The sequence below is a fragment of the Schistocerca gregaria genome, chromosome 2, assembly GCF_023897955.1.
Source record: "Schistocerca gregaria isolate iqSchGreg1 chromosome 2, iqSchGreg1.2, whole genome shotgun sequence".
In the NCBI taxonomy this organism is placed as follows: domain Eukaryota; kingdom Metazoa; phylum Arthropoda; class Insecta; order Orthoptera; family Acrididae; genus Schistocerca; species Schistocerca gregaria.
The window spans coordinates 357,205,028-357,231,723 of NC_064921.1; the positions used below are offsets into that span (position 1 = coordinate 357,205,028).

The 26,696-nt window shown below is 39.7% G+C and overlaps 1 protein-coding gene across 1 annotated transcript in view; it reads left to right on the forward strand.

The window, feature by feature from the left end:
- Positions 1-26,135, forward strand: part of LOC126337058 (protein takeout) — a 70,897-nt gene extending 44,762 nt beyond the window's left edge. Inside the window, exons 4-6 of the mRNA XM_050001386.1 lie at positions 946-1,079; positions 18,252-18,401; positions 25,338-26,135. Of these exons, the coding sequence (XP_049857343.1) occupies positions 946-1,079; positions 18,252-18,401; positions 25,338-25,489 (436 nt within the window). The 3' untranslated portion in view covers positions 25,490-26,135. The remainder of the gene's footprint in view (positions 1-945; positions 1,080-18,251; positions 18,402-25,337) is intronic.
- The last annotated feature ends 561 nt before the right edge of the window (positions 26,136-26,696 follow it).

Consider the following 26,696-nt stretch of genomic DNA (forward strand, 5'->3'; position numbering starts at 1 on the left):
TTCAAACTAACTTAGATCTTGAAACTTCCTAGAAGATTAAAAGTGTGTGCTAGACCGAGACTCGAACTCGGGACCTTCGCCTTTCGCGGGGAAATGCTCTACCAACTGAGCTACCCAAGCACGGCTCACGTCCCGTCCTCACAGCATTACTTCTGCCAGTATTTCGTCTCCTACCTTCCAAACTTTACAGAAGCTCTCCTGCGAACATTGCAGAACTAGCACTCCTCAAAGAAAGGATACTGTGGAGACATGGCTTAGCCACAGACAGAGGGATGTTTCCAGAACGAGATTTTCACTCTGCAGCGGAGTGTGCGCTGATATGAAACTTACTGGCACATTAAAACTGTGTGCTGGACCGAGACTCCAACTCGGTTGGTAGAACACTTGCCCGCGAAAGGTAAAGCTCCTGAGTTCGAGTCTCGGTCCAGCACACAGTTTTAATGTGCCAGGAAGTTTCATATCAGCGCACACTCCACTGCAGAGTGAAAATGTCATTCAACTTAAATCTTGATAACCTGCCATTGTAGCAGCAGTAACCGATCCAACAACTGCGCCAGACACTTGTTGTCTTATATAGGCGTTGCCGGCCGCAGTTCCGAATTTTGCCTGTTTACATATCTCTGTATTTGAATAGGCATGTCTATAACAGTTTATTTGGCGCTTCGGTGTAGTTAGCACCTTCAGTTACCAGCTGTAGAAGTGCGCGCATTGATTGCAGCCTATGTATGTAGCACTTAAATGTGAGTGACTCATATATGAAATGTATCTTGTGTTGGGGTTATGCATCAAGGGAATTACAACCCTCCAGCACAAGTTTTAAACTGTAATGCAACGTTAGGGATGTAGGCAACACGGTTGAACTTAGGATAGCACCATCCCACGCAATAAGCGCGCTAAGATTGCGAGGTGAGGTAGTGAGTGGCTGAGTGTGCGGCGTGCCGGCAGGTCGGACGTGGACTCGCTGCAGTTCCAGCTGAGCTTCGTGGTGCCGCGCATCTCGGCGCGGGCGCGCTACCGCAGCTCCGGCGTGCTCATCATGGTGCAGGCCTCGGGAGGCGGCGACTACTGGGGAGAGTACGGTAAGGCTCAGCTCGCTCACCCGCCAACTGTGCGCCACGCCACACAAACAGTAGTCCCTGCGTGATGGAAAGAAGTCAAGCTTGTACATTCCATACAGGAGCAACACTCTGAAATGGCTTGACACTATGAAATACGACTGTATTGCGGTGTCAGTATTAATTATTATGTAACATTAATTATTAACCTTAAGTTTCTATCAAGATGGCTTCTTGTGTATACTACTAGAGATCGTTCAGCATATCTGTAATGCTTTTGCGCTTGTTAAATGAACCTCTAACGAAACATGCCACTTGTCGCTGGAGCTTCAGTTTACGTTCTATTGATCCTTCCTAATTAACACTCGAGACCGACGAGCAACAATCACTCTTAAGCTCCACCATATTAGTAATAAGATATTTAATACTGTCGCTTAGGCAGTTGAATACATGTGTACCTGTGCACTGGACTCTTTTCTATACTACCCTTAAGCTCTTGAAGCCTCTATCAAGACTGTTTTTTATTGTAAAGCTGTATTCAGGCTTAGCGCTATGTCATGTAAACAGACACATTCGTAACGACAAAGGGCATAAACGAATCAGATTTCAATATACAAAGTTTTTTTTTTTTTTTCAAAATATCTCTTCAAGATTTTCTAGAAATCGTGCGCGCGTGTGCGTGCGTGTGCGTGTGTGTGTGTGTGTGTGTGTGTGTGTGTGTGTGTGTGTGTGTGTGTGTGGTTCAGATGGTTCAAATGGCTCTAAGCACTATGGGACTTCACAGCTGATATCATCAGTCCCCTAGACTTAGAACTACTTAAACCTAACTAACTTAATGACATCACACACATCCATGCCAGAGGCAGGATGCGAACCTGCGACAGCGCCTAGAACCGCTCGGCCACATTGTGTGTGTGGATGGGTGGGAGGCTGGGTTGCTGTTTGGTGTGTGTGTCTGTGTAGATGTGTGTGTGTCTGTGTTCCACAGCTCCTCCTAGAATACTGGACTTCTTTCAACCAAACTTGGTACACATGCCCGTCACCGTGAGGCAACAATCGCTGTTGACGTAAGAACTACCTATCGCAGTTCAGGAGATATGGCGTCATAGACACTGGAATGCGTGGTAAACAGCCGCAATGCGCATGAAGTTTTAATACATTTATACATTTATTCTTTACTGGTAAGGCACTTCCTGGCAGTGCTTTCGACGGCTTTCAATTGTGAAGCGTAACCGGCTGTAGGCAAAAACGATAGCCATCTATAGAACTATGAAGAGGAGGTGCCTTACAGACGTTTACAAAACAGCGTTGCAGGTACGCGCAGCCTACTGAAACTGTCCGGGATCATGTTTCTTAATTTGGATATTACACATATTTCTCTGTTCGTCTCTTTCACAATTTCAAACTTGTTTGTGCGAATACATGAAAATGATTTTTTTTTTATACTTCACTACAAACACAGTTCGTTTCTTGTTTTCGCTTGTAATAGAAAACTGGCAAAATGAATACTTAGGCAACGTTGGGTTTGTTAGATAGTTACAAGACATAATTCTTAAAACACGCTTCAGTGTTCAGAAAATTCTATTCTTGCAACTTTAATTATCCCAAGAAACGTTCTGTAACTCGTTGTTGAGTTGTTCACTTCCGAGGAAGGAAGGAAGATTGGGGTTTAACGTCTCGCCGGTACCGATGTCATTAGGGACATAGCACAAGTTCAGATTATTTCATGGATGGGGAAGGAAAATCTGCCATGCCATTTGAAAGGAACCATCTTGGCATTATCTGGAGCAATTTAGGAAAATCACGGAAAATCTAAATGTGGAGGCTGGATGCAGATTTAAACTATTGTCCACCCGAATGCGAGTATAGTATTCTAACCACCGCGCCACCGCCCGCGGTTTCAGTTCGAAAACAGGAATTCTCGCTACAGTCTGTGCTGTGTAGATCTCTTCATTTCTGCATAATTACTGCACTCCACTGCAAACTACAGTGCGCAGCTCGATTAAAGGATCAGTTTTTAGAAACCCCTTAACTGTCTGCTATTGCGACACAAAAGTTTGAAATTTGCCTCAAAGGTGCCTACAAAGTTCTTCTGCAGCGATGCAGAGGCGTAGCCTCTTACCACGTCACCCTTTGACACGGCGACGCTTCAAACGGAAGGCCAGAGTTTAAAAGTTTATTTGAAATCTAATGTGGGTCAAGGATGTCACATTTGACCAAAGTACATCACAATTCTATCCATCACCATCGTGGGCGTGTCAAATGACGGTATTGTGATCATACCCCCTCTTTTCCACGCTGCAGCTCTCCCTTTGACGCTTCTTTGATGGAGGTCAGAATCTGCAATGCACAGGGTTGAAGTCACGTGGTTTTCTTATGAGTGGCCGAGGAAAACAATTCAGACACGCAGCCGTTCAGAATCGACGCGATAATTCCTTAGCCGGTAGCATAAACGGAGTTAATGAAACCAGCTTAATGGAACCACCCTCTTCATTGGGGCATTGATTCCCACATATTTCGTGGTCGAAATCGGAAAAGCAGTTTTGTGCATTGTGTTACTTGCCTCCTGTGCAGGATATTCTAAATGTGTTGTACCCAAGTTTCGCTATTCGTCTAGTTGGATGTTAAGCTATCGTGTACCTGTTGGTCTAATGATAAACACGTTTCCTAATTTAACTATTGGATTTATACGTAATGGAAGTTGACTTTTAGAAGTATGAGAGTACTTTTCTGTGGGCCCGTAGTTAATTTATTGTCTACGCGCCGTAACTGCATCCGGGAGAGGTCCGATTGGCCATTTCCTCGAGTTCAAAACGCCACAACCAAGACATCGTGACCTATGCCACCATCCCATATTTGCTCCAAATGTTACTTAAATTTTCCTATAGGCTTCATGTGACTTTCTCATAGCTGTGTATGTTTCTGTATCTTTGCATTGCACCTTTGGCCATTCATGTTTTGTCATTTTGCGCTTTCAATCTATCATATTTTTTAGACTGCTGTATTCCCTTTTGCCTACTTCATTTTCTGCATTTTGAACATTTTTTTTCTTCATTATTTTCGTTCATGCTAACCCCTAAGTCATTCTCGTATCGATTCTGAGTGGCAGTGTGCCTATATTGTTTTCTCGGCCACTCACAGGAAAACCGCGTGACTTCTGACCTCCTTATGCAAGAATTTATATTCAGCCTTTCTCTTTCACTTATTTGCTCATGTGAGGTATCCACTTTTTCATCTCTCAAAGCTACCCATTCGACTTCAGTTTTATTGCTTCCTTCTTTTACAGTCATTCATTGCCTGATGTTCGCTTTGAAGCTTTCCAACAAAATATATGTTCTTCAACTTCCCAAATCCAGTGTTCTAAATTTACTACCTTTCTACAATATTTCTAGTTCAATCTGCTTTTCACATCCAATAAATTATAGTCAGCATAAAACCCTACTCCTTGAAACTTTTTTAATTGCCATTTCTAAATCTCTATCTTACCATTACAGAATCCATCTGAAACCTTCCATTACCTTCGGGCTCTTCCACATACAGTTTCATTCATGGTTCTTCAACCAAGTGTTAGCCGTAATTAAACTGCGCTTTATGCACAATTCCACCAAGTTTATTCCTTTTCCTGAGCCCATGTTCTCGTACTATTTTTCCTTCTGTTCCCTTTCCTCATTATAGAATGTAAATACACAAAATAAGTATGTTTCTTCATTTTGTAATGCCAACTGCAGTAATCAAGTGTCCTGCAAATGAAACTGAGGTAAGGTGTTAAATTAAATTTAGACTTTAAGCTTCCCGTTTAAGGTTGTGAGCTGTAGTCTCAAAAACTAGCGTTATTTGATCTTCTTTTTTTGAGTAATTATTTTTAAAGTTTGTGGCAATCTAGTCGAAGTAATTAATTCTTTATGCTGTTTACCATCAGAATTTAGTAACAATCCATTCGCACTGATTATCTCAAAATTTTATAGCAGCCTTTCAAGGAAGAGAACTACTACACTACTTTATTCCTGCACTTTCTGAAAAAATGGTTGAAGAAATATTTCAAAAGATAAAAGGTCATTCATTTATGTTCACCCCTATGATCTATTTTTTATATCGTTGACGAGTTTCGAGTGCTTATGCATTTGTCACCTTGTCGCAACAGAATTGTACTTTTCGGTATTTTTACAGTGAGTTTTCAAAGAATTTTGTACTAGTGAATAGCCCTGTTTGGTGTGGTCAATAGAGCTAATCACCTCGTCAACCTGAAATCTACAGTTACCATAACAACCATATGTAGGATGGTCGTATCGTTAGTAAATCGTTTTGAAATGCATTACGACCAGCTGGTGGTTGAAATTTAGTTCAGATACTGCCAGCTGACCATCAAACAAAGATAAGGCAACGTACTGCATGTAAAATGTGGATTAGTTTAGTGTTGTCCATCATTCAGCAGAGTAGTAGATGCCAGACCAAGTATGGGCGTGCGAATATCGACAAAGTAGTTAACTTGCAAAACTCGCCCAACGAATTATACAATATTTTGTATTAAGAAATGTATCAGTTCCTCCCACATACTAATACCTTAATTAACAAGAGGTAAAACTAGAAATTCTCATACTCAATCTCGCTCAGAGTTAATCTAAACAAGCATTATCGACGTGGTGTGTGTGGGACTGGGGAAGCAGGCAGGGAGGGCATTCTTCTACTGATCCACAATGTACCTGCCACTACACACCATATGATAGTGCAGAACAGATTTGGATGTAGATTACTGCCTGAGCATTCACAATTAACTAGTTATTCTTTCTAATACAAAAGCAATAAAGCTAAACAGTGTCTGCTTGAAGTTTGTCAGAACCAAATCTGATAATGTGTTCGCTTTTTCTGAGTTCAAATAGGTTTGTGATTGTTAAACTCCATCTTCTTTGACACATTAAGTAACTATTGGTATGTTGCAACATTGGACTTAAATCCCGAATAATGTATCAAAATTTAATTCTCTCTGCGATAGATAAGTGTAGCGAGTATGTGGAAAAAAGTTATGTTCACAGTCTAGACCCCAAATTATGATAGTCACCTTCCCATTTATAGTTCTCAAATTGTAAACACTCAAGTCCAATTTAGCTGATGAAATGAGTCCATAGAGTCCAGATATGCCAAGAAACCTCAAACCGTAAAACATGGATTGAAATTAAAGTAAATGTTGCCAATTTTGCATATCGATGTTGAAATTCAGGTTTGTTATGTACATACGTTTTAAAATAGGAACTCCAAATTTTATTATGTACATGTCAACGAGCTGTGGCAGATGGAAGGACTGTTCAACACAAGTGAAAGTAGTGGAAAGAAGCAAATCACGCACGAAGTAGGATTTAATACATGTAGTCCATATTTGTTGAATCCATATTGTGCTGGCATAGTCATCTAAAAACTGGCGTTTCTTCCAAGTTTGTATCCTTCATAACTGTATCAGTCCAAGAAATCACCTAGTTTTGCCACGCCAATATCTTTTTACCTTGTGTCAATATTTTGGACAGTTTATTGTGTCCATTCAGACTTCTAGTATAATCTCTACTTTTCGATTCTCTGTAGCAAGTTGCAATTATTTTTCTGTCTTTCAGGGCAGATGGAAATAATATGTATGATTTTGAGGAATATAGCTAAGTGAGATATATTTCTCCTGGAAAAAATTAAACATTTGTTCAAAACACAGAAATATCAATAGAACATTGACGCTTATGGCATTTAATGGTCAGGGTGCCATGGTCGCCTCGCCAGCATTGTTGAATAGCTTGAGTATGTGATTTAGGTTTTGTATCAAAAGAAACAAAAAACTCTCATAACAAAGTATGAACTTATGAATCGAGAGGTGAAATTTCAGTACTGCTAATACACACATATAAAGATACCCACACTATATTAGCTTTCAGTACTGACAGATTGGTGATGGTTAAAAAGGAAGGACAAGTTACCCATATCCCAGGATGAGAGGGCCCATTAACTGTTCTTTCCTCAGCGAGGAGAAAATTCAGTTATTTATTTATCGCATTGTGGCCTGTAACACGTAATTTAAAAACAGGATATATTATGCAAATTATTATTATCAACAATATTTTTGTTTGTTCTACATTAGCAACTAACGACTTTGGCAATAATTGGCCTTGGAAATATTTGACCTTGGCAACTAATTATGCAAAATGCATTATTACATCCAACATGATATTATTTCCCATCACCATAATGATTTTCACTATTCCTCAGAGAGGAGAAAGAGCTAGATTGGCGAAGATTAAAAATGACTGGCACACTACCCAGACTCCAAGTGAGTCACTTGTATGGAGTCTGAGTGACCTGTCTTTTATTTTTAACCTTCCATATTCTATCCCTCTCTCATTCCTGAAGAAGCGGGTTTACTCCTGAAAGCAAGAGTACTTTGTGTATATATATGTCTATTGGCAGAGCTGTCAGTTTACCTCCTGAAGATAAGTACGAGCCAGTCATTCCATTGACATTTGACCCAGACATAGATTCAGATAATGTGTCTGTGCTAGGCAGGGGTCTAAAGGTTATTATAATTATAACTTTCATTTTTAATTTCAAAAAACCATGTTTAATTCCCTGTTGAGCTGCATAAATAGCACTAGCACACTTTCGTTTTCAGTAATTTCACATTTTGGCTGCTCTTTCACTTCTTTCCAATCCACAATGTCTTTTTTGCCTCAGTGGCCAGTACTGCTCGTTTCCCTTTTTTTACCATGTGTTATCATAACCTTGATGGGGGCTGAAGCTCATGAAACAGAAAACATCAAGAATTCAAAAGAATTCCTAGATGAGAATGATATCACTATAATAATCACTGATCCCATCAAGATGTACTAAACAAGCACATGGAAGATTATAAAACCCCTCAAAGTACCAGCACAAATTTTCAAGGAAAATATGTGGCACAAAATTCCAAAACACTCAGTTTAAATTGTCTTATAAAAATACACAAACCCAACATTGACTAAAGCTATAGTCTTCTTCAGAAATGCATCATATTACCACCTAGCTAGATATACTCTTACATATTAAACAAACAGTACACTTTCACAGAAGACAGAAACATACAATACTCCAACAAACTGACAGAAAAGATAAAAATATTTATGTATACCACCAACAACAAACCCGGTACCTTTGATATCACCTTATTGATCTGACTGGTTTTAGTACAAGTACTTACTTACCTATTAAGAGTGCAACATATCAGTATGTTTCTGATCATGCAGTAAAGACATTTCCACACACCTATATGTTATTCTTGACAAACTTTTCAGCATGTCTAATGTTATAGTGTGAGGTGCCTAGTCAACAACATTGCACAGTTCTTAGTTTGTGTAACAGTGTGCACATACATGTGCGTTAATGACTCCCCACAAAGAGATGTTAGGTATGGTGAAATCAGGACTGGTGGCCATTTCAAGGAAGCTGGTCTTCCTGGTTGACCAAGATTTATCCGCTATTCTGGAAAATTGTCATTTGGGAACTCACACACTTAAAAGAAGTACAGTCCAAGCAGATGTTGTGATGTCATTGCTGCCCTATTACTATGTGAGGCAGGTTCCTTTCTAGCTCAACGATGTAATGAGGACTATCTTGGGCCCAAATAACAATATTTCTAACACATGAGCTTGGGTAAATGGCACACTCATCTGGAGACATAACCTTTGGATGGTTCACTGCAAACTGAGTTAAAAAAGCATGGCATGATAAAATGCACACATTCTGGTACATATTCAGTAACTAGTTTATGAATATCAGTTGAAATTGTGTGACCTTAAAAACTTTTTTTAATGTGATTCTTCATTGTTGTCCTTGGTATATAGAGTTCTACAGCACATTTGCATGTTGACTTCATAGGAGATTTTTCAATCAAAGCAGAGACTTCATCACCATGTTTGTTCTTGTGTTTTCTTTATTCCACCTTGTGGCCTGTTTTTGACACTGTGAGAAGCAAATGTACATCTTTGTCAATCCAGAAGAGTTGGCCTTCTACAGTGAAGCCATATTATAACTTTCCTGGAATCCTCTCATAATCAGTCTCATTGTCCACCTTTTGTTGTATCATGCAACCACACAGTTGATACTAGGCAATCCTCAGTAGTGTAATTATGATGACAAATAAAAACTTGATCTCATTTGTGACTGACAAAACATGTAAACATGAATTCCGACAACTGATTCAATAACTGATAAGATATAACATAGCAACCAACCTGCATAATAATATTTGATACTAAACAGGAGTTGTAACAAATTTGCCAATAGGAGGAACAGTCAACATGGTCAAAGACCAACTGCAGTAATAAACACAACAAAAACACACATGGTAAAAAGTATCCATTCCAAAGCTTATAACACAATTAATTCATTTTCATTAGGAGCTCTTTTCATAAAAAATGCCTCTCCATGGGCTCACCTACTAGTCTCCCACTTGCCGACATGTTTCTGAACCACGTTGTTGTTGTTGTCTTCAGTCCTGAGACTGGTTTGATGCAGCTCTCCATGCTACTCTATCCTGTGCAAGCTGCTTCATCTCCCAGTACCTACTGCAACCTACATCCTTCTGAATCTGCTTAGTGTACTCATCTCTCGGTCTCCCTCTACGATTTTTACCCTCCACGCTGCCCTCCAATGCTAAATTTGTGATCCCCTGATGCCTCAAAACATGTCCTACCAACCGATCCCTTCTTCTAGTCAAGTTGTGCCACAAACTTCTCTTCTCCCCAATCCTATTCAATACCTCCTCATTAGTTACGTGATCTATCCACCTTATCTTCAGTATTCTTCTGTAGCACCACATTTCGAAAGCTTCTATTCTCTTCTTGTCCAAACTAGTTATCGTCCATGTTTCACTTCCATACATGGCTACACTCCAAACAAATACTTTCAGAAACGACTTCCTGATACATAAATCTATATTCGATGTTAACAAATTTCTCTTCTTCAGAAACGCTTTCCTTGCCATTGCCAGTCTACATTTTATATCCTCTCTACTTCGACCATCATCAGTTATTTTACTTCCTAAATAGCAAAACTCCTTTACTACTTTAAGTGTCTCATTTCCTAATCTAATTACCTCAGCATCACCCGATTTAATTTGACTAAATTCAATTATCCTCGTTTTGCTTTTGTTAATGTTCATCTTATATCCTCCTTTCAAGACACTGTCCATTCCGTTCAACTGCTCTTCCAAGTCCTTTGCTGTCTCTGACAGAATTACAATGTCATCGGCGAACCTCAAAGTTTTTACTTCGTCTCCATGAATTTTAATACCTACTCCAAATTTTTCTTTTGTTTCCTTTACTGCTTGCTCAATATACAGATTGAACAACATCGGGGAGAGGCTACAACCCTGTCTCACTCCTTTCCCAACCACTGCTTCCCTTTCATGCCCCTCGACTCTTATTACTGCCATCTGGTTTCTGTACAAATTATAAATAGCCTTTCGCTCCCTGTATTTTACCCCTGCCACCTTTAGAATTTGAAAAAGAGTATTCCAGTCAACATTGTCAAAAGCTTTCTCTAAGTCTACAAATGCTAGAAACGTAGGTTTGCCTTTTCTTAATCTTTCTTCTAAGATAAGTCGTAAGGTCAGTATTGCCTCACGTGTTCCAACATTTCGACGGAATCCCAACTGATCCTCCCCGAGGTCTGCATCTACCAGTTTTTCCATTCGTCTGTAAAGAATTCGCGTTAGTATTTTGCAGCCGTGGCTTATTAAACTGATAGTTCGGTAATTTTCACATCTGTCAGCACCTGCTTTCTTTGGGATTGGAATTATTATATTCTTCTTGAAGTCAGAGGGTATTTCGCCTGTCTCATACATCTTGCTCACCAGCTGGTAGAGTTTTGTCATGACTGGCTCTCCCAAGGCCATTAGTAGTTCTAATGGAATGTTGTCTACTCCGGGGGCCTTGTTTCGACTCAGGTCTTTCAGTGCTCTGTCAAACTCTTCACGCAGTATCGTATCTCCCATTTCGTCTTCATCTACATCCTCTTCTATTTCCATAATATTGTCCTCAAGTACATCGCCCTTGTATAAACCTTCTATATACTCCTTCCACCTTTCTGCCTTCCCTTCTTTGCTTAGAACTGGGCTGCCATCTGAGCTCTTGATATTCATACACGTCGTTCTCTTCTCTCCAAAGGTCTCTTTAATTTTCCTGTAGGCAGTATCTATCTTACCCCTAGTGAGATAAGCTTCTACATCCTTACATTTGTCCTCTAACCATCCCTGTTTAGCCATTTTGCACTTCCTGTCGATCTCATTTTTGAGACGTTTGTATTCCTTTTTGCCTGCTTCATTTACTGCATTTCTATATTTTCTCCTTTCATCAATTAAATTCAATATTTCTTCTGTTACCCAAGGATTTCTAGCAGCCCTCGTCTTTGTACCTACTTTATCCTCTGCTGCCTTCACTACTACATCCCTCAGAGCTACCCATTCTTCTTCTACTGTATTTCTTTCCCCTATTCCTGTCAATTGTTCCCTTATGCTCTCTCTGAAACTCTGTACAACCTCTGGTTCTTTCAGTTTATCCAGGTCCCATCTCCTTAATTTCCCACATTTTTGCAGTTTCTTCAGTTTTAATCTACAGGTCATAACCAATAGATTGTGGTCAGAGTCCACATCTGCCCCTGGAAATGTCTTACAACTTAAAACCTGGTTCCTAAATCTCTGTCTTACCATTATATAATCTATCTGATACCTTTTAGTATCTCCAGGGTTCTTCCACGTATACAACCTTCTTTCATGATTCTTAAACCAAGTGTTAGCTATGATTAAGTTATGCTCTGTGCAAAATTCTACTAGGCGGCTTCCTCTTTCATTTCTTAGCCCCAATCCATATTCACCTACTATGTTTCCTTCTCTCCCTTTTCCTACACTCGAATTCCAGTCACCCATTACTATTAAATTTTCGTCTCCCTTCACTATCTGAATAATTTCTTTTATTTCATCGTACATTTCTTCAATTTCTTCATCATCTGCAGAGCTAGTTGGCATATAAACTTGTACTACTGTAGTAGGCCTTGGCTTCGTATCTATCTTGGCCACAATAATGCGTTCACTATGCTGTTTGTAGTAGCTTACCCGCATTCCTATTTTCCTATTCATTATTAAACCTACTCCTGCATTACCCCTATTTGATTTTGTGTTTATAACCCTGTAGTCACCTGACCAGAAGTCTTGTTCCTCCTGCCACCGAACTTCACTAATTCCCACTATATCTAACTTTAACCTATCCATTTCCCTTTTTAAATTTTCTAACCTACCTGCCCGATTGAGGGATCTGACATTCCACGCTCCGATCCGTAGAACGCCAGTTATCTTTCTCCTGATAACGACATCCTCCTGAGTAGTCCCCGCCCGGAGATCCGAATGGGGGACTATTTTACCTCCGGAATATTTTACCCAAGAGGATGCCATCATCATTTAATCATACAGTAAAGCTGCATGTCCTCGGGAAAAATTACGGCTGTAGTTTCCCCTTGCTTTGAGCAATGAAAACAAAATATTCAGTGGAATTATACATGCAAAACAATACAAGGATACACACCAGCACTGCTACGTAAATGACATCGCTTGTTAGGTAGATGAAACCGGCTCCTGGATAAAACACCAACACAGTGAAATAAGCATAGTCCATCCTAAAATTAAATTCATAATTGAAACAGAAGCAGACATGATAAAATTCCTAGACATCACCATACACAGGATCAACAACAAACATAATTTTGTACTATACAGTAAATCTAACCCTTGAATATCTGGCGAAATAATGACAATAAAATGAACACAAACATCCTCGACCGCAAAAACATTTATTTTGTGGTTATCAGTTTCGGTCAGTTTTTGACCACTTTCAGACCTCATGCTATGATGATAGGCGGTGGCGGTGAAGGGCGCAGTAGGACTTTATCTTGTTCCCTTCTTGGATAGCAACCTCAACTACATGCTCTCCATTTTGGAGATGTGATGATGCCCTAATACCTACAGATTCAAGTTTCTTAAGCAAGATGTTCTTATTGATGGCATCGGATACTTAGAGAGGTCTAGAAATACGGTTAAGATATGCTCTACGCTGTCTGTTGCATTTAAGGCTTCATTTAGGAATGCAGCAATAGCAGTCTTGGTGGATTAAGATTTCTGGAATCCATGTTGGGTATTTGAAAAGCAATAATTTTTTCTATGAAACTGATTAGTCTTTTATAATAGATTTTTCAGTTATTTTGGAAAAACCAGATAGTAGTGAAACAGACATGTAGTTTGATCCTTCTAATTTTATATCTTTCTTGAACCGAGTTTTTACTTTTGCTGTCTTCAATTTTTTCTGGGAACGCCCCTTCAGATATAGAACAGTTACAAATGACGACAAGCGGCCTGGCTATGGGGGGAGCACATTTCTTCAAGATGTAGCATGTTGTCAGTATGAACAGGGAATTTGGGCTTCAGTTCTTTGATTATAACAAATATTGCCTTGTCATTGGTGGGGTACAGAAATATATATTTATTATTTATAGTACATCTGGTTTGATTTCTGGGAGTACTCTGTAAATTTTGACTTATATTTGTTCAGCTATCTGTGTAAAGTAGGAATTAAATTTCTTTTCGATTATTGTAGGTTCAGTTATCACAGCTGATTTCTCCACTAGGCAGTCAATATTATTGAAATGTGTCTGTCCTGCTGCAGTTTCCTTCCTTACAATATTACATATGACTTTCATCGTATTAGTGTGTAGTTTAACATTATTTTTGCTTGTTTGATAGCATATTTGAAGATCGTTTTTTATGTTTCGTAATAAGTATCATATTCCGGCGATGTGAGCTGTTTTGACAATCTGTATAGTAATCCTTCTTTGTTTGAGAATACCAAAATCACGGAACTGATCCCTTTATTTTTTGTTTTCCTTGTGCATATTTTCCTCCGTGTTCGAGAGAAGCACATTTCAAAACAGGTGGAAAAATTACTAATAAAGTTATTACATTCTGCATCTGTCGGTTTGCAAATATAAATCTCTTTCCAGTTTTCTGTGCTCAAGTAACAGAGAAACTGTTTTAGATTTTCATTACTTTAGTGTCTGCTGGTGATTATTAGGCAGTGTTTAAACTGCAGCTCAGTTTCTGTATTCAGCGATACAAGATAGTTCCGAATCAATACACAACACTATGCCAACAAAAATGCCTTAATGAATCGTACAAAGAAATTTCCTCAAAGAAAACATAGTATATCAAAATCTTTATACATATAAAAATGCCTTTTTCTCAACTTCACTCCCCTGGTCACCTTCTCTCTCTCTCTCTCTCTCTCTCTCTCTCTCTCTCTCTCTCTCTCTCTCTCTCTCTCTCTGCCCTCTCCTTTCCCTCCCTCCGTCCCTCTCTCTTTCTCTCTCTGTCTCTCTTACACGCGATCGCGTGCACACATCAAATAAGTTTCTACCTGGTAGGCGCACTACGAAATATGGCAAAAAAATGTTTCAAAATTAGCACCATGCTAGACAAAAAAAAAGATTAACAAGTGACCGGCAACAACGATATTGTGTGTCCGATTGAACATGGTGATGCAAGTTTCCTCCTAAATCTCATCCTGTGTGTCAAAATGTGCGGTAACACGCGAGAGCGAAGTATAAAAATTTGAAAAAAGTATATGTAATTACGAGGGATATCCAAAAAGTACGTTACGTTTGAAATTAAAAATAAATAAAGTATTGGAATTTTTTTGTTATATACAGATGAAAGCCACACTTAAATACTACTTTTCTACATAGTTGCCATTTAAATTAAGGCACTTATCGTACCGATGGACGAGCTTGGAAATTCCTTCGTCGTAAAATTCGGCCACCTGCGCCTTCAACCACGTGGCGACTGTCTTTTGGGACAGAAAAGGTGTGATTTTTGTGGATTTCCTCTAAAGAGGCACTACAATAAACTATCAAAGGTATTGCCAAACTCTGCACATCCTCAGAAGAGCAATACAAAACAAGCGCAGGGGAAAGTTGGGATCAAAGATCTTGCTGATTCACGACAACGTCCGGGCCCACACGGCAAATGCCACTCGTGAAGTTCTCGAATCTTTTAAGTGGGAGTTGTTTACTCATCCGCCGTACAGTCCCGACCTGGCACCGAGCGACTTCCACTTATTCCCAGCAATGAAGAAGTGGTTGGCTATGCAGCGTTTTGATGACGATGCACAGCTTCGAGAAGAGGTAACCACGTGGTTGAAGGCGCAAGCGGCCGAATTTTACGAGGAAGGAATTTCCAAGCTCGTCCATCGCTACGATAAGTGCCTTAATTTAAATAGCAACTATGTAGAAAAGTAGTATTTAAGTGTGGCTTTCATCTGTATACAATAAAAAATTTCCAATACTTTACTTATTTTTAATTCCAAAACGTAATGTACTTTGTGGATAGCCCTCGTACAATCAAATCAAGAAACACAAAAATGACTCACAAAAAACGGAAGACGTAAATACAGGACTTATACCACAGCTACTCTCAAAAAGGGTATCAGAGTTAACAACTCTCTAAGCAAACTCTTCCGAATACGTTGCAGGTGACGTGCTGTAAAATCATAAAACTGTACGAAACCACTTTCACAATGAATTTAATTTCAGGTAATTAATTAAAGATAACACTAAAAGTCACGTGTCATTGTTTGTAATCTTAAGACAGAAAAATAGCCATGAACTGTGTATAACTTTTTACAGAAATAAAGCAAATATAAAGACGACACGGAGCAAAACATCTCCGGGTAAATAGAAAAAAAGAAATATATTGTTTTAAGAACATTTGAAAACCTATATTTCCATTATTGCGTTTCCAATCGTCCATTAATTTCTGGTAATTTTTTAAGTCTATTCGCGGCTATTTAACGTTGTCTTTAGTAAACCTACAGCGTACCACAGTGCTTATTTGTCCTTATTTCTCTTAGTTCTTTGTACTTCTCTTCTGAACTGCTATCGCAACTATTACTTTTTATCATCGCTTTGCAATTTATACATGTAGTACCTCCTACAATTATGTTTACGTTTCCTACTAAATGTTAGCGCAGTCCTCTTCGCTAATAATGACCTGAAGTCTTGTATACTCTTGCTTCATGCTCGAATATCTACATCCTCAGGACCAGAAGCACTCTTCACCGCACATTCTGGTGTATAGATGCAGATGTGAATTCTTCATTTTTGCCTAACCAAATGTATTCCAGAAGTTGCATTGCTGTGTGTCTCGGGGAATTCCGCATTCTATTTTTTTTTAAAGCTATAACTATAACTGCCTTAGCGTGGCAGAAAACTGTCTTCTTCTTTCATTTACTGTTTCCTGTATTCTCCCACTACCCGCATATCCTACATTGCTCGTCTATGTATTTATTCCAGTCTTCTATTAGGCCTTCTACTCCTATCACTCTCTCTGTCCACCTTCACCCTCACTCTGTCCAAACGCTCCTTCCACCAGTGGCGGCTGCTCAGAGGAGGCAAGGGAGGCCCGGCCCCTCATTTTTCTGTGGTAGGACTGATAGTAGTAGTGGCAATAATTATTTTTACAACCAACCGATATGCGCTTTTGTCAGCGATTATAAAAGACATTAGCCTGTGTTATTTCTTCCACACCGCTGTACTAGCGTGCAACTGAAAGCGTGAAAGCTTAAACCTGACCGTGGCATGGAGGCCAGGCACATTTCAGTCCACCAGTTAAAACTCGGTTGCCATGGTAACCATGACGCCACTAGTGCACCGATGCTGCAGTTTCTCACGCATCTTAGTATTTGGCATCACGACTCCTGACCTACTGGTCTTACAATGATATAGTTTCGGAGGTATGTTCAGCGGCGTATGTGGTCCCTGTCTGCGAAATGTGTTGCGAGTACAACTAGTAGCAATGAATTAATAAATTAAATGCTCATCCCTGATGCGGCAGTATTTCATGCACCTCGCTTTTTGTGGTGTCCTATCTCCTGAGCTATGAGTAATAGAGTTATATGACTTTGGTGGTTCATTCGTGAATACTATTTGCAAAATGTTCCGTGAGTACAGTTAGTAGTAAAGAAGTAATTAAATAAAATGTCATACCTCCCACGGCGTTTTGCTCTACGAACAGCAAAAATGTAGTAAGCGGCTATTTCTCTTTCATTGTTTTGAGAGGGGTGTCAGCGACGAAAGTTTTCCTAAAGATTTTAAATTATGTGTAAGGTTTGTTGCGACTCGCGAAGTGCTCTCATTCTCAAATATTGAGTGAATAAAGTATGGGTATTTGCGCATCGTAGGCTGCACTGCTTTCTCATCCCCAACCCCATTCCTTTGATAAATAGATGGTTCTCAGCCCCGCAGCAATTCTTCCCAGACAGTAAGCGATATGTGCAATAAGTTTGATTCATATCGGTCAAGTGGTTTAGGAGGAGATGTGGAACATATACGCATAGATGTATTCATACGTACATCATTTTTATAACATATATGGATTATCTAACCTCACTTGCTCTTCCCTGCTGTTACCTTCCAGCCTCAATGATAAGCTGATTATTACTCTCTTTAAAGACGAATTAAAATTGAAAATCTTATACTTCTTCAATTTCTATAATTAATATTTTTGGAGTAATCCTCTTCCTGTATACTGATTGAAAACGAATCACTGAAATCTTGAAATGTTGAAGAGCACACTATTTTTCAGTACTTAGTAAGCTAAAAACCGAAAGTGTTTTCTGTATGCAAGACTCTCAATATTCGGAAACGATAAGTGATAATTACAACCAGTGGTTGTTATTTCAGCATATATATATATATATATATATATATATATATATATATATATGTGTGTGTGTGTGTGTGTGTGTGTGTGTGTGTGTGTGTGTGTTTATATGAAGCTGTGCGGCCACCTAGTCGTGCAACTTTTATGATCAATGAGTTTCGTTGGCACTGAGCGCAAAATCATAGTTTCTTGAACACAACCGATTTATTTGGCAGTGAATATCAACTTTTCATGTCTGTAATGATGTTTATAGAGTGAATTTTGTTTTTCGTGTATAACCGCTTCACAATGGATGTACTATCCCTGATAAAAGAAATCTGACATACTTTGCAGGAACCAGTGATCTTTACGAGCTGAAATCGCGAACTTTAAAAGTGTTTACGTTGTCAGTGTGATGATAATAATCACCAGTGTCGTTTTTGTTATTTCAGAGGGTGTGAAGGCTAAGGTGTACTTCCGCGCGCGGCCCCAGGAGGTGCAGGGACACGAGTACCTCACCGTGGAGGACCTCAAGATGGACTTCGCTGTACGCAGTATTTCCATGGGCGTTGAGAATCTGCACAACGGAAACACCGTGCTGCGTAAGTTCAATAGTTCGCAAAAACTTTGCGTTAATATATGAGCATTCAAGCGATCCTGTGTGTTCTCAGAAAAAGTGTGGCTCGAACATTGCAGAATCACTGCAAGGTGATTAACATTTACTGATATATCATTTCTGCATATGATAAATCGCAAGAGTGATGCTAATAATTTCGCCATGTAGCAGGATCAATCTCACTGTGGTAATACAGAATTCATAAAGTGGCAGACACACAGCATTGTTGCAAGCTATATCAGTCATGCAAGTGCCAACCTATGTGGAGCAAGAAAAGGCATGTTAGTATCTAACTTCTCCACAACGCTGAGGTTATTAAATGGCAATAAGGATATAGACTGAAATTGTACTGCACTAAATTCTTATGTGCTTTCTCGTACTTCTTCTAAGCCATATGTTCACACCAAAGCAGTCATTTCAACATTTTTGTATTTTATTTTTTAATATTGTTTGAAAGCTTAGTGTATAATTTGATATACCGATAAAGTCCGGAGAGTAGCCGCTAGCGTATCAGATTTTGAAATATGATAAACAATAAAGTATGTTCATCCTTCGTTAACTAAGAGAAATCATTGTTAACAGTGATTGTAAAAATGGATACGTACGGCACCGAAATACATGTCCCCGAAATTCGAAACGTAAGCTATGGTGTACCGTATACCGTTGATGTTTTTTCTAGAGCCGCAGTCTTCAGCAAATGCTAGCTACAAAGTTAATTTATGTATTCGTAACATACCGCTCAAGATACAGTACAGTAAAAGTTTACGGTTCTGGCCGTTTCATCTTCAATGCATACAAATAAAAGCCCTTCGCTGCCTTTTCCTATCTGTAAGTGAATGTTAACATCAAGAACTGCTGTAGGGTTATTGATAAGATATTCAATAATAGAATCAGTAAAGTGGAACGTTCGTGTATGTAATTTGTAAATATTTCGTGCAAATAGGCTGGACTATGTTGAACTCAGCACCGCTTTCACAAAACTCAAGAAACACTATTCACAGAATGTTACAGAACAGGTATTCTCTAGTTGCACTCATTATCATGGGTTCAAAATATTTAAAAAAATATAACACTTGTCATCCATGTAGATACGGATTGATTAAAGAATAAATGAAGTTCATCATAAATGTATTTTATTGATTAAAAAAGTTAGAAATCGCAAAGTTTCACAAAATTTCGCGTATCAACGTTTTCACGTGATTCACCTTTAGCTCCACGAATATTTTCATGTTTTTATTTTTTTCTTCGCAAAGGTTGAGTAAATTTTAAAACATAGGTGACATTTTCACAAAGAAATGGATTCTCTACAACATTCATGTATAACACTTTTCATTTGGGTAGCGGTTATTGAGTTACATCTTTGTGATCTTGATCTCCTGATACAATTTACGGCAATGATTAGCAAATGTTGTGTGAGACAAGACAGACTCACGTTAACACTGTTTAGCCAAAACATTGTGACCATTTACTTAATAGCTTGTCAGTCAGTCTTTGTAATGAAAAGCATCACCGATTCTACGTATCAAAGGTCCGACAGTTTGTTAATAGGTTTGAGGAGGTATGAGGCATTAGATGTCTACGCACAGATCATGTAGTTCACGTAAGTAACGGGCCGCTGATTTGCGTACGCGGTGATGGCGCCTGACAGCGATGCAGATGGGTCTACATAATTTGCATCAGGAGGATTTGGTCGCCGAAATATCAACCTCAGTTCACTATAAGGCTCATAAACCTCTGTAGAGACTGTAGACATGGACAATAATGCTGCTGAAAGATGACGTCGCCCTCGGGAAAGACATAGAACATGAAGGGATGCAGATACTCCGCAGCTGTCAGCGTGTCTTCGATTACTTCCACAAGTTCACAGCGAAGGAGAATGTCTCCCATAGCATAATACTGTGCCCACCAACCCGCGTTCGCGGTCCGCTGCACATTTCGATGGCGGCGTTTGTGGAGACGACCAGCGACATAGTGTAGCAATGTGATGCAACCGAAGAGCCGACAAGTTGCCATTGATCGACGGTCGAATCCCGATGGTCCCGTGCCCACAGCAATCGTAACTGACGATTTCCTGGGGTGAAGATGTGAACATGTAGGGTTGGTCTGCTGCAGAGCTCTGTTTCCAACAATTTACGATGAACGGTGTGCTCCGAAACACTTGCGGGTGCACGAGCATCTTGCGCCAGAGATACCACAGATCACCATCTATCGCATTTTACAGAGCTGGTAAGCCTGCGAACCCCATTTTCTATGAAGAGTCGTGGAGGTCCAACCCTTTAGTCCCTAATGGTTGTTTCATTGTCCTTCTACCTCTTTCCGTAGATGCTCACGACAGTAGCACGTGAACATTCGACCAGCTTCGCCGTTTTCGAAATACTCGTTCACAGGCTCCTCGTAAAAATAATCTGCCGTTTTGTCAAATTCGCTTATCTCAATGGGCTTCTCCATTTGCATCCCATACCTTCGAGAGGGTAATTTCCCGTCCGGGTCTGCTCCGCTCACACACTTTCGTTACTGCATCACGTACCAGCAACGCAGGCGATATTCACCCTCCAGGTGGGAGTGGTCATAATGTTTTGGCTTAACAGTGTATAGTGAAGTGCCATTGTTCCGATATGTATGTGTAAGTCGCCAATGTCCAGCTTTCCCTGGAGGTATGATAGTATTATGAACTGAAACAGATAAATTTGAGTAATGTTGTGTTGGTACAATTGGTGGTATGCAATGTATTTTTATAAACTGGAAAAACTGCGCAGCTTTGGGGATAGATTGTGGCTAAACGGCTGAACAGCTTTTAACTCTTAAGTAGGTCATTCTACACGAAATTTCATGCTGCTTCATTCTGGTACTTTAGAAATTTTTGTAGGATGTATCGTTTTCGAATAATAAGCTAAAAACTAAAAAAGAAGTCCAACAATTCCGTGAGACAGGAAACGCCGCAAACTCATTTAACCCGAATTTGGAATGCCTAACGTCGATTAAAATTATTTCCAGCCTGTGAACATTCATTGGCCAGCAAAAGTTTAACGTGCCCACATTAATCTTAATACCGGTAAGAAGTCATCCAGTCCAACTTTCTTTTTTGATTCATATACAAGCTATCTCTAAAACGAATATCACTGAAAAACAAACACCTTGCTTTGCATGTTGATTCCTTTGTTGTTTCAATACGGTTACAGTCTACTTTCAAGGCATCACTGAGGGTGCAATCGTTCACTTCTCACTCTTTTACAGTTTACGATTCCTGCTTTATCTCGCAATTTTTACCTCCTGTACTGTTCCAGAATATTCTTAATCTTCTAACATTTTAATGGTGTTTCAACAAGAGCGTACTACAACAGCTACTAAAATTGAGTGTTGTGGAATATAGAAAAATGGAGGTGTCAAGTTTTGTAAAAAATTGCTTTCTCCAGACACATTTTACAACGGCAAACATTCAGCTTTGTCGTATTTTAGCCATTTACGAGGCTCGTATTAAAGTACTAGAATCCTCTAAAAACACATTTTGAAAAATTTCAGTTTGTTGAAGCAGTCCTTGTTTAAAATCCTCCATCGCGTATTTCTGTCTGTATGTGAAGGCTAATCTCAGAAACTAATGTAGGAATTTTGATACGCTTTCCTCTAACAAAGAGACTGATCACCATTAAATAGAACCTGCATTCCTTTCATTTCTAACTGTATTCATGTTCTCGTCTGGGTACTACTTACGGGAATGTGTTCCGTGGTTTCCACACTATCTTGTCGAAACGTGAGTTACTGGAATCGTTGTTGTTGTACAATTATAATAATTGTAATTTAAAAAGCAATAAGCCACAAGCATGGTCTAAAAAAGTTTATGTAAATCAACCGTTACTGGGTTCTCTATGTACATTCTTCTGATTGGAGGTTTGAAGGACTTCGGCCGTTCACTTATATAATAAACTGGAATACGTACAGCTATCCTTAAGATGTTTTTTATTATATGGCTCCCAGTTTCAGTGCTTCAGTACACCATCTTCAGGCCTGACTGACTCTGAGGGGGTGTAGGCGATTTGTGTTAAACCCCTCAGCGTCAGTTAAGCATTGAAGATGATTACTGGATCATCGAAACTGGTGGCCATATAATTAATAACATCCATTTTATTACATTACGAGTTTCTTATTTATGAGTAAGACAAACACATCTTATTATTTTTTTTATTTTTTTTCTGCTGAGGCCTCGTTCTATAGTCTTTAACGGTTTGCTCCACTAAGACAAACAAAAATGTTTTTCAATCATGATCCGGCAACCTTTCGAGGCATCTTTTCTTTCATTTCGACCATCACAGAAACATTTACGAAATGGTTTTAAAGTTAACAATATGTGAAATTAGGCAAAAACTTACGTGGTGTATATTTCTGTTTGACGAATATGTACTGTATTTTTGTTAACGCATTTAAAATTAACAGATTTCCGCATGGTTCAAATGGCTATGAGCACTACGCGACTTAACATATTCGGTCATTAGTCGTTTATAACTTAGAACTACTTAAGCCTAACTAACCTGAGGACATCACACACAACCAGGTCCAAGGCAGAATTCGAACCTGCGTGTACTATGCGAGTGCTTTTTAATTCCCTGGCAACTCTTCAACAGACATCATTTGTGGCACCGCCGTTCGTGTGAGATTCGGCTTGCCCTTTCCCCACGCGATATGCTGCGGGCCAAGGATGAAGGGCAAAGGCAGATCCAGCACTGCTAGATTTCGTGAAAGCGTTTGACAGATTATAACGATGGTACGAGCATACGGAAAGGCTCCTAGATATGTGAGAAACTCTAAGATTTGTTAAGTAATAGAATCCAGCAGGTTGTCATAGGCGGGGAGTGTCCATCAGGGATAAGAATATCCTCAGGAGTGCCCCAGGGAAATGTGGTAGGACCACTCTTATTCTCTACGTACATAAACAGTCTAACAGAGAAGGTGAGCAGCAGTCTGCGGCTGTTTGCTGATGACGCTGTTGTGTGCGGGCAGGTGTCGTCGCCGAGTGACAGTAGAAGGATACAAAATGGCTTACACAAAACTTCTAGTTCGTCTGCTGAATCTCAGATTGCTTTAAATGAAGAAAAGTGTAAGTTAACGAAGATGTGCAGGGAAAAGAATCATATAATGTTCGAACATAGTAGTAGTGTACTTCTTGAAACAGTTTCGTTGGTTAAATATCCAGGCGTAGCGTTTCAAAGCGATATGGAATGGAACGAACACTTAAGGACGGTAGCAGGGAAGGCGATGGTGGACGTCGGTTTATTTGGAGAATTGTACGGAAACTTGGCTCATGTGTAAAGGAGACCGCGTATAGAACAATAGTGTAACCCATTCTTGAGTATGCACGAGTGTTTGGTATTCCCACCTCGTCGGTCAATGGGAAACGCAGAAGCAATACAGGAGCAGGCTGCTATACTTGTTACCAGTAAGTTCGATCGACACTCGAGTATTTACTCAGATGTTTCGTGCACTAAAATGTAAATCTCTGGTGGGCTGCCTGGGGCGTACCCAGACACCTCTTCGGCCTGTTATCTCGTCGACTGGACTGGAATGGAATGGAATTGTCTTCAGTGATGAATTCCGATTCGAAATGAGCCCCGATGACCGGTGAAGACATCTCTGGAAGCCCCGGACGGCAGTGGGATATCTGCCCTAATTGTTGCCCCCCATACGGCCCGACAACCAGGAGTGATGATATGTGGCGCCATTTATAATCATGACGGAACATCCTTCGGTTGTCATCTGCGGCAGCCTTACAGCAGTACGTTGACGATATTCTACAGCCCGTTTTCTTGCCTTCATAGCAAGCCATCCTGGCGTTACATTTCAGCAAGATAATGCCCCCCTCACATAGCCAGTCTCTCTACCGCATGTGTTCCTGCTTGCCAAACCCTACATTGGATAGCAAGATCGACGGATCTCTCCCCAGTTGAGGACGTTTGGAGCATTGTGGGCAGGGCTCTACACCAATTAAGTATTTCGACGATCCAACGCTCCAGTGGGACAGAATTTCCTCGATATCCCTCAGGAGGACATCCAACAGCTGTGCCTCTCAATGCAAAGCTGAATGACGGCTTTCATAAGAGCTATAGGTGGAATAATACGTCATTGACTTGCTCACTTTGTGAAGCTCTTTCATCCATTTTTAAAAATTTTAATCGTTTGTTTGCCTTCACATGTACATGTGAATAACATACGCCAATTTCCGTCTTGCGCTGATGCCTGGATATTCCTCGATAAACCATAGACCTGTACCATTCGCATAATTTCTTCGTAGTGCGCTTTTCTTTCGTTCTTTTTTTTTCTTAGAGTGTATATATACAGTGAAAGGTTTGGTCTATAGGTGTGCACTGTCTAATTAGGCCTAAATCGCGATATATATTGAGAAAATGTCGTCTAATGCACATGTCCAATGCTGAGTGTGAACTACGTATCATTTACAGTAAATTATTTTACGGGTTTTCTGGGATCTGTCGGTATTTAGAGTTTAAGGTAGAACATTACAGAAATCTGAGAAGGCAATAATAAGTCCTAAGCCAACTGTTTCAACAGATAGTTATTACATTTTGTGCGATTTAAGCAGTCTTCCAGAATTAAATCAGAGTGTCTAACTGAAGCACTAAAGTTATTTCCTAATTAGGAAAGATGTAGGTAGTATGATGAGCTATGATGATTCCTGGGTATTAACAAAAGTACGGTGTTAAGTCCTGTTCTGTTAGACCATTTGTAATTTGCCTCGTATTTTTCATTAATGGGAGCTATAACTGTAATATCAGATTTTCTGGTATGACGAGACGACTCAGCTGTACGTTACCTGCAAAAACCTGGTAGTTACGTTGAGAGAATACAAAATATATGCACAGACAGCAGGTATAAAATAACACACGTGACGCCAATGCTGCTGTCTCTACTGTTTCAGAGGCGGCACTGAACCTGTTCATCAACTCTAACGCTCAAGAGCTTCTGACGGAGATGAAGCCCGACCTGAAGCGCAAGCTGGTTCTCATCATGCGCGCCTTCCTGGAGAAGCTCTTCTCCAGGATCCCGTATGGAATGTGGCTCACCGACTAGCCGGCATAGACTGGACGCTGCGCCTCGTCTCTCATCACACCTCTTCACTTTCACCATCAACTTAATTTATTGCATTACACCGTTTTTCTTAGAGCTCTGCTCAGTTAGTAAAGTACGGAGAATTGTTACTGTATGTCAGGCATTCATTGTGGCATCAATAGCGAAACATTTTTAATCGAAATACATAACCAAAATTTGATAGACGTATGGTGTTATGTAGAAGTATCGTATTTAAATGTGACACCGACTGACACGCGTAACAGCCTATGCTTATACTGCGTTGCATTATGGGATAGCTTTAAGAGCTGTAAGCCTGCGGAACTTACTGCATTATGTGACGTTGACTGTGGGATAACCAGTTAAGAGATCTTGTTGCAATAACATCTTCTCTTGACATATTTGTCTCTCTTAGCCAACCTGTTGATGAGACCTTAACAATATTTAATTTTTGCAGAAGATACTGCCATGAGATGAGAAATCTAAAATTAAGAGGCATATGATATTTGTACCAACTGTTTTTGTATAAAGTTCCAAGTCTCCTAAAAACAAAGGAAAATACGTCGCTATAAATATTTTGCAGTTGTAATTAATAGTTATACATTCTGTATGATAATATTTAATAAAATAATATTACTGCCTTTTTGTATATCTTCTATTTTCTTTATCACTAACTGAGTATGATATTTTTCTTACTATCTAACCCTCAGTACGAGGTGGTAAGTTTAATCTCTAGTGTGGCTCATCTGAAAGTGTTGTGTTGACAATTACGACAGGAAAAATATTAGCTGCTAATTACTCACCATGTATATCAGGAGCGCGACAGAAGGTAAGTGTCCAGGACGTGCAGAGATCAGCCTTCTATGGGATGTATATTTTACACTTCACAAAATGGATGTCGTCGACATCAAAGAAGTGCTCAAAACAAACGATTAGCTTGCACCAATAACGCCGAATGAAAAATGGCACGCCATAGTGTTCACAAAGGTTCGCACCATCGAGATCGAAGGCGAAATCCTTCGGACCTATAAACCGCGCAAGGCGTTCAGATAGGTATTCACACTTAAAGAACATATACAGAATCATATTGGTGCAACTGTCTGATGTGAACTGATGGAATGTGATGGCATACAACCAAATGCGAAAGAGTGTGTGATGGAGCTTATCGTTAAACTGGCTATGCTTTAAGGAGTAGCTGCAGATATTGCGA